General features: G+C 40.9%; 1 protein-coding gene across 2 annotated transcripts in view; it reads left to right on the plus strand.

Moving 5' to 3' along the window:
- VWA8 (von Willebrand factor A domain containing 8) overlaps positions 1 to 9,071 on the plus strand; it is a 178,181-nt gene extending 169,110 nt beyond the window's left edge. The window contains exons 43-46 of one of the 2 annotated variants that reach the window (XM_063392167.1): positions 1,702 to 1,800; positions 2,987 to 3,225; positions 5,582 to 5,722; positions 6,111 to 9,071. In XM_063392167.1, the coding sequence (XP_063248237.1) occupies positions 1,702 to 1,800; positions 2,987 to 3,225; positions 5,582 to 5,690 (447 nt within the window). In that variant the 3' untranslated portion in view covers positions 5,691 to 5,722; positions 6,111 to 9,071. Of the gene's footprint in view, positions 1 to 1,701; positions 1,801 to 2,986; positions 3,226 to 5,581 lie in introns of both variants that reach the window. The other variant, XM_063392166.1, reaches the window with a different exon arrangement.
- The last annotated feature ends 252 nt before the right edge of the window (positions 9,072 to 9,323 follow it).

Raw genomic sequence — 9,323 nt, forward strand, 5'->3', positions numbered from 1 at the left:
AGTCTCTAATTTTTAAAACAGTACTCATGCACACATTCCCTGTGTGTGGTTCAGGTGTTATTAAATAGGATATATTCCTATTTTATTTAGGAAGTATGCTGAATGTAACCTCAACACTAGCCTCAAAAATCGTGTTATTTTCATTTGCCATATCTTCGTATCCATCAAGAAAGAGAGAGTCTGAAGCATTATTGGTGATAAGAAATAGGTGTTGAAGAGAAAGTGTGAGGCAGACTGAAAGCTTTACATGAGGCTGGGTAGCAAATACTAGGCATGTGAGAGCTGAGGAGAGCAGAAATGGGGAAAGCCAACAGAGCAGAAAGAAATGGGATTGTGTGGAGACTAGATTATAAAAGGATTTCCTAGGGGAAGGAAATCTTTACATGGGGCTGTCGTGAAATAGTCTGACCTTGGGTGAAATAATGTACAGTATGTGGCATGTTTGCTCTTTTACAGAGCAAGATGTCACCTTTAAAAGTGTTGTTCCAGCTGCTGTAGCTTTCTTTTGATATATTTTTAAGCAAATTGGGGATGTGGAAACCAAAAGAGCTTTATCTGTAAAGGCTGCCATTTCTCCTCTCTCTAGGACCTGACTTATTCCAAATAAAGAGTCTTTCAATAGGAAAGAAAAGACAGAGAAACTTTGAGGAATAGACCTGCCTTTTACCAAATGATTATGTGGGAATTAGGGATGGTGAACTCAGCAGGAACCTGTAGCAGTACTTGAAAAAAAGAAAACAGAAAGGTAAAATACTGCATCAGAGCTCCCTGTAAGTAAAGGCAGGTCTGTGCCAGCTAGGCATGGGGAAATACAGGCATGTTCATGCTAAGGAATTGCCAACTCAGGTCTCTCTGGGCTCAGATTCTGTACACTGTGCTCTCTTGCTTGGTGTAGACAGCTCTTAAATCCATTTTTGTCCTGCTCATGAATTCTCCCTGGGGTGACTGCCACATCCACAACACAAAGGGCAGGTCAGGACCTTGCCATAACTCAGCTTGTCTTGGTTTTCACGTAACAATGAAGCTCTCACATAAAACAGAGGCCTTCGCAATATTGCGTTATTTGTTCAACAGCATATTTGAACTAGTGCGGTTCTACATGTCAGTTTTGCAGCATCTCACAGGAGAATGATGTGCACACCATCTCCTTTGAAAACATACAGGGGCTCTTGGAATTCTCTTCTCTCCATACTTTCAGCAATGTCTTTGATCTGTTGTGCACAAAAATAAGGAGTGCTGATTTTCAAGAAAGGGGACTTGTAATACTTCTTTTTTTCAGAGCAGAATGAGGTCACTAAAAAGATTCATCAAACATAGGAGCTACTCTCAAACAATGTGCTTCTTGTTTGTCAGAGTCAAGAGGATGAAAACTGCTGCTTTAGAAGAAGTACATGGACAATGTGCGAGGGCAAGGTCTTAATCTTACACATCACTGCTCTGCAGTTGGTGGGATGATGTGAAAAACAGGCTATGGAAATAAGGAACCGTTCCTTAATTTCATTATTTAGCAATTCTTTCCTATGTTTTCGTGTCAGTGAGAAATTGCAAGTACTTCCCTTAAGCAGCTCATAAACAGACACAGGAAAGAGTACTTGGGGTCTTTTGTTCAAAATTGCAAATTACCTTTGATCTGTCTTAAGTCATTGTGAGCCAAGGACCATTTATGACTAACAGGTGACTGATGATGTTTCTTTCTTGCAGTATGACATTGTTGGACATTCAGGAGATGGCTTCAACATCGGCTTGGTTGGGAGTGACAAAGTTCCCAAGAACAATAAGCAAAGATTAGAGATTCTTAAGGTAAATCCTACTGATAAGTGATGCTGGTAATTGAGGATTTTATGACTGCAAAGATAAAATTGTAGGCAGGTCACAGAATGCAAAACATGGGGATAGTAAAATAAAGGAAAGACAAGAAAGCAAAAATCTGCATATTTGCATAAAATTGAAACAGGACCTTTCAGAGACATGGCAGAAAACCAATTGTGCCAAAATAGTAGAAGCTGGGTATGCCTTATTCTGGACTGCTGCACCTAAATATGTCGTTTTGACTCCTATATCAAAGGATAGGGGAAGTTCCAAAGATTATACAGTGATATAGATAGCTCTGCCCAGATCATGTGATATTATTAGTGCATAAGTGACTCATTCAAAACTGTAGAGGGGTCCCAGGTCAGTGATTTAGCCTGGTACCTTCAAGAAGTTATGCGTCACAGTAGCATTGGGAAAATGTGTCAATGCTAAATTTGAAATGTTAAATCACAGTGGCAAGGAGAGTGTATTCACCAAAATCTTTCTGTGGTAGGATGAAGAAAAATTGAGTACATTGTAGGATTTACCTGGATGGCAGCTTGATAGGCTAGAAGCAGGTATTTGAGCTTCCTTCAAAAACTATTTTTAAAATAGCTCCTTTGAGTAAAAGAACTTAATATAATAACATCTAAAATTCCTGGCCTTCTACATAGGTAACAGCTTCATCAATGAATATGGTGTATTTATTTTGTAACAGCTCAAACAAAATGTTTTATCATTTTTAAATGTGACTGCCACTGTCAGGAATCAGATATTTGATAATAACTAAGACACTACTAGGATTTTGAAGTCTAGTGCAAATTATGAAAATGCAGGAGCTGTTCATAGCATTAGGAAACGAAGTCCTGCTTTTCTTCCTAAAATACAACGTATCTACTCAAACTGCAGCTGACCAAAGTATTTTACCTTCTCTATGGCCCAGTCTAATTCAGTCCCTGTGTGGGTTTTGATTGTTTGACCAACTGTGTTTTTAAGAAGCGCTGCCGGTCTTAGAATATGACATATCACGTACAAAGATCTGCATCTTCTTTTCTATCTGGAGCACGGTCTGCATTTCTGATGGATCCCCCAATACAGCAGTACTGCATATTTACTCCCTCCTGTGCTAGCTGAAATGAATGCTTGTTCCTAAAGTCATCTTACATGTTTCCTCGTGGTTATGCTGTGCACACAGACCATGCATGCTCACGCTCAGTTCTGCATGAGTGGAGACCATACCTTGGAAGGGACAGAACATGCCATTCGGGAAATCACCAAGGAGGAGGCTGACGAGTATTTTGTTATCGTCTTAAGTGACGCGAATCTTGAGCGTTACGGAATCCAGCCATCGACGTTCGCAACGGTCTTGACCACCAACACTCAGGTCAATGCCTTTGCCATATTTATAGGATCCTTGGGAGACCAGGCAGATAGGTAAGTGTGTTTGGTTTGTGCCTAGTACTGTTTGCTTTCATTCAGCATAAATCTAAATCATGCCTTTATTGCAGTGAGTTGCCCATGCTGTTGTTCTGCATTGAAGTTTTGATAATACCATAAAATCATAGAATGGCTTCGGTTGGAAGGGACCTTTAAATATCATTTATTCCAACCCTCCTGCCATGAGCAGGGATGTCTTTCACTAGATCACATTGTTCAAAGCCTCATTCAACTCAACTTTGAAAACTTCCGGAGATATGGCAAACACAATTTCTCTGAATGACCTGTGACAGTGCATCATCGCAATCATTGTAAAAATTTCTTCCGTGTGTCCAGTCTAAATCTACCCTCTTCCAGCTTAAAGCTGCTACACCTTATCCTGTCATTATGGGCCCAGGTAAAAACTCTCACTATGTCCTTATGAGCCCCTGTATTTATTGAAAGGCCTCAATAACGTCTCCCTGGACTTTCCTCTCCAGGCTGAACAAACCCAACTCTCTCAGCCTGTCTTCATAGCAGAGGTGCTCCGTCCTGCTGACGATTTTTGTGGCCCTCCTCTGGACCTGCTCCAACAGGTCCATGTCTTTCCCTTTCCTGTGCTGAGAACTATGGAGCTGTACACAGCTCCAGAGTGAAGTAGAGGAGCAGAATCACCTCACTCACCCTGCTGGCTGCACTGCCTTTGAAAGCAAGCCAGGGTACAATTGGCTTTCTGGGCTGCAAGTGCACATTAATGGGTCATGTCTGAGTTTTCACCCATCATTTTTTTACTATTATCATTATTAATGTGCTGGTGAGAAGCTCTAGCTCCTGAGTGGTGTCAGGGTTGGCTTGTGGATCCTGCAGACATCCCTTATAGCCAGCGAGTTCAGAGAATCCTGTACATCCAAAGGAAGCAGCTGATGCCATCCTCCTGCTGCAGGATGTGCACTATACCCGTATGTAGTGTCACCATGTAATCATAATAGAGATGTGGTGCCTTTGTTATTGCCCAGTATATGATTCCAATGTGTATAGGCCTAAGAAAAGAGATTAAAACAAAAGATGCTGGACTTAATTGGTCTTCCAAACAGCCAGAACTTTGACTCCCATACTCCCCTTGTGTTAGAGACAAATTCTTTGGAGTGTCTGAGACAATATGGTGGGTTTAGTTCCACTACATAATTTCACTTTAAAATGTTTGGGCACGAGAGGAAAAAAAAGAAATTCTGTCCCAGGTATTCTTCCAGGTTCTACATCCACTGAGGACCAGTACCTGCAGCAAAAAGCTGGTATAGCCACCAATGTGAACAGTGTCTTCTTCTGTTTCTGTTTGAGTCTTCAACTAGAGGAGAATGAGAGAAATCTGAAAGGGAGTTGGTCCTCAGTAGATAATTTTAAGCAGTAAAGGGTTGGAAGATACAACTGCACAGACACGAGTTGTGGCTGCAGGTCTGTATGTCAGAGCTGTATTATTCATGAAAAGAGAATCCATTCTGAAAGATTATAATTACAGAAAGTCCCTTTACTTTTGATAGGAACTAAAAAAAGAAAAAAAAGTCTTTGACCATATCCTGCTGTGTAAGAGATCTTATAATGGCCTAGTTCACTGGCTATGGAAAATGCACACAATGCTGTCACTGAAATGCATCTCTATGTATGTGAAAGTACAGAATTAGACAAAGCCCTGCTGTAACTGCTGTGGGGGAAGGAGAGGGAATTCTCTGTTGCAGCTTTTTTTAAAGCTAATTTTTAAAGTGAGAATTTACTTAGCATTAGAGGAATAGTATAGAGCAAAATTTCATGTAAAAAGCAGAGAAAAGTAAATCCCAAGCCTGCTAACTGGACATGAGGGAGATGGGGTTTGTAACATGCATCTAGTTTGACTTTTGAGGGTGGGTTAAGCTGTGAAGAAAAATGTGTCAGGTTAATATTGGCAGAAGAATACATTTCCGTGTAATCTGCAGCCATGTGAAAGAAGAAATACAAAGAGCACAATTAGAATCATTAGACTTGTTGAACCTAAAGAGCTGTGGGTTCATGGTAGTCAATTTAGGTTAAGTATCATCATTTCCAGTGTAAATCTGTAGCTGTCCTCAACAAACCATTTGTGGTGATGCCTCATGGGATCACTGGTACCTTGATCAAAATGGAGTTCTGGCATGTCTGAAAGAGGGCATGGATAAAAATCTCTGGAAACACTCTTGTGTTGCTGAAAGGAACTCTGTGCCCTACCTGCTCTCAGTGTTTTCTGCTTCTGTTGCTTTCCCAAACTTTTAATTGCATGGTGACAGCAATGTGAGGAATCCTGTCTTGTGTTAGGGAAGACAATTTGAGGTGGTTAGTGTGTCTTGTCCCTCATTCTGCTCCTTAGGCTGCAGAGGATGCTGCCAGCGGGTCGGTCTTTTATTGCCATGGATACCAAGGAGATCCCTCAGATTTTGCAGCAGATCTTCACATCTACCATGTTGTCAAGTGCCTAAGCATCACTGATGTCACCGGGCTCCTGCTGGAGGTACAAACCCTACAGCTGAGGATAAACACAATTATTAATGAAATACCCTTCTCTAATCAGCCAAGTAACCATAATCTATGTGAAAGCCAGGCTGTAAAATTTTCCCCAGAATCTCTCAAGCACCTTAGCACATTCAAAGAGCTGCACTGGGGCAGAGGATGGCAACAGAAGGAATGTTTTACCAAAGGGACAAACAAACAAAGGACAGTCTGTGATCATTCCTCTGCCTGCTGTGTTGCCAGCACTATGGAATCATCTCACCCTGTTTCATTAAACATGGTTCACTGGGATTTGGTAATCCTGTGCAGGGCAGCGCCATGCAATCTGTGTCAGTGTTTCGCGTGCATATGTTTGAATGGGTGATTAACTCCATCTCTGATTTAAACAGGACTGCTCTTGCCAGGCAGGAAATCCTTCCTTCCTCTCCTGTTGCTTTCTTGTCTTGATGGGCATCGGGGCTTCACCCCGCCACCGGGAACAATGGAGCAGTTTGGGAACACTGACCGTCACATGTAAACATTCATTGTCTGATCAGGCATGGTGCTCCGAGTTGTCAGATCTAGAGAACGCGGCTGTTAAGAAGTAAAACAGCACAAAAATAGATCTCAAAAATAGAGGCTCAGCTCTGCCTATGAAAGGTAAGGGGAAAGGGTCAAAACGCTCTTAAGAACCCAAGAGGCAGCATTTCCAAGGAGGAATTCCTGCTGTGTCTCCTTTGCACAACCAACGCTGCTGCACCCACTGCACTGTTACACAGAATCCCTGGGATGGCCTCGGCTCATGGGGGTGACTCTTCAATCAGGAGACAAATAGATTACCAGTGCTTTGCTAGAGCACGTTCATGGTATGTTTTTCTTGGGTCATTTGAAGGTGAAATGAGGAGAGATGTAGGCATGAAAAAATAAGTTATATTTTATAAAGGAAGAGGAAAAAGTATTTTAGCAATATATCCGTGTTAAAATATATTTAATATCCAAGTTAGTTGTAAAGAGTTATTTTATGATTCAGTCAGTTGGTGTTTGGCTTGTCCCATGAGGCAATAATTCCTCTTTATCTCCCAAAGAAGAGATATTTTGTAGTTCTTTGGGAACACTGGAATACTCGATGAATTGAATGTATGATTTAATTAAGCTGGTGCGGGGGATGTGCATCATCACTGACACTCTGCTGATATTAGTTAGAGAGTAACTGAATAGAAGAACATTTGGGAAGGTGTTTATAAAAATCTGAAGGAGGAATTGCAATTCTTTTAATATTTCTCTGCAGTTGATCAAGCTGCACCTTGAGCAGTATCTGTGTAAGGGAGGAGGCAGATTAATTTGATCTCATTAAATACAACCATTGGTTTTTTAAAGGGTCCAGCTTATGATGGTCATTCTTTACTCCATCAGTCCTGCAGCAAAAATCTTTACCAAAGCATCAAAAATGTCCCCTGTTTAGGATGAGTTTCAAAGTCTGGTCAGCTTACAAACTCTTTATGACAAAAGGGGACGGAAGACATTTTTCAAAGTCTTGTTAGCATTGTTATGATAACTACATATGTGAAAACAAAGAGATTGAAGATGCAGTTCCTGTTTGGAGAGAAGGGAATTGGGAGGAGAAGGTTGAGAAGGTTATCCCTGGTTGGGACAAATGCACATGTATGCACATATACACAGATGCTGCTGCTAAGGGGAAGTGTGCTTCAAAATAAAAATATCTTGGTCCTGTAAACATATGATGAAGTACTAAATGCAATAAAGAATTGATATATTAATAAGGCTCTTACTAAATGTCTATTTACATGGAAATTCCTTTAGCAAGTCTGCCTGTATTGCCAGCAGTCCTGAAAAAAAGAAGCTTTTTCTTGCAGTTAATTAGCAAATGCACTATACACTTTCTATATGTCTTGTGTGGATAAACTTTCTCACCTCAGATTTACATGCAGTAAAATATTGTTATCTTAATCATTAAAAAATTGTGCTATTTAAGGGAAAAGCCATGATAAATCCAGTTTTTAATCTTTTGTTTGATTATGCCTCTAAATTATACTTTATGTATAAGTATCATTTACAATTACCTTTCATTACAGTTACATCCTTTGCAGTTGCCTTTTTGTAGTGTTTGGTTTTATCCTTTGTTTCAGGACATCTGTTGCATTTCAGTTCTTGTTCCTTGGGCCCATAAGATACAGCCATGTCCAGGGCCAGGCCTGGCCGTGACGATGGGCAGGAGTGAGTGGAAGTTCTAAACCTGCCCTATTTCAGTTTAAGGCCATTCCCCCTTGTCCTATCGCTATCCTTGTAAGAAGTTCCTCTCCAGCTCTCCTGAGCCCCCTTTAGGTACTGGAAGGTGCTGTATGGTCTTGCTGAAGCCTTCTCTTCTCCAGGCTGAACAACCCCAGCTCTCTCAGGCTGTCTTCACAGGAAGAAAGCTCCAGCTCCAGCCCCCTGACCATCTTTGTGTCCGTCCTCTGGGCTCACTCCCACAGGTCCATGTCCTTACTGTGCCGGGGCCCAGAGCTGGATGAAGCCTTGTAGGTGGGGACTGTCAAAAGTGGAGAGGAAGAGGTATTTCAGTAGATTTTGAGAGAAAGAGAGAAGAAATGAGTGAACCTTTTTTAAAATTTTCAATTCAGAAGGAAAGGGTTTGAGTTCTGGCTTTAATAACATTTCATTGCAGAGCATATTTGACCTGACAGCGTCTCTCTAAATTATAAAAATTCAGGGCAAAATTTTCCCCAGGCCGTACATCTCTCACCTGCTTTAATGCCCATTGCTACCCCAGGGAAATCAAAGCAGCAACTGTGCTTTTCTCTGTCTCACCAGGACTTGCAGCATTATTTCACTGCTCAAAAATTCAGCAAACTCTCCTCTTTCATGTTGCTGGGATTTGCAGAGCTTCCTAATATGCATTTATTTTTAATTAGTGGAATGCTTAAGAGTAACATGGCTTTGTCTGGCTAACAGCAGCACCAGTGGCTGCTCCCATTGCAATGCAGGCACCAGCTTTGTGTGTCACTCAGCCCTTCTGAAAGCGTGTTAAGGTATTTTTCATCTCTTCTCACAGTTTAATAAGGCACTTTTGCACTCATCAGTTTTTATGGAAAGGCCCTGTTTCAGCAAATGAATAGAGCTGCCAGTTGGAGCAGGGCCTGACCTATCACTAATGCTTTAATAGCATTAGTCACATCAGCAGTAGTGATTTTAATTACCTCTTGTAATGCAGATTTTGGTCTAATTCTGTTTCTATATGTAATATGTTCATACCCACTAGCCAGTTAGTAACACTACACAGTCATTTAGGATTATTATTTAACTTTGGTGCAAAAATTAAAAAAAAAAAAAAAAAAAAAAAAAAAAACCAAAAAGTCCAAGCAGATGAGATTTTAATCAGAGCAAATGCAGGTGATGTCTCACTCAGGCGTGAGATTGTTTACAACAATTTGTAGCAAACAAATTCCCCTACAAAAAAAATCACTCACAAAGCAAGCTGTTCAGCTGAGGGATTTCCTCTTCTAGGAGACAGGCTTTACACCACCAAAATAAACAGGTAACAAATTGCCTAATTCAGAAGAGTTTTTGGTTTTGAGATTGCTGTGTCAATGTGAACAGCACTGTGA

Source organism: Prinia subflava, chromosome 3, assembly GCF_021018805.1.
Source record: "Prinia subflava isolate CZ2003 ecotype Zambia chromosome 3, Cam_Psub_1.2, whole genome shotgun sequence".
NCBI classification, from domain to species: domain Eukaryota; kingdom Metazoa; phylum Chordata; class Aves; order Passeriformes; family Cisticolidae; genus Prinia; species Prinia subflava.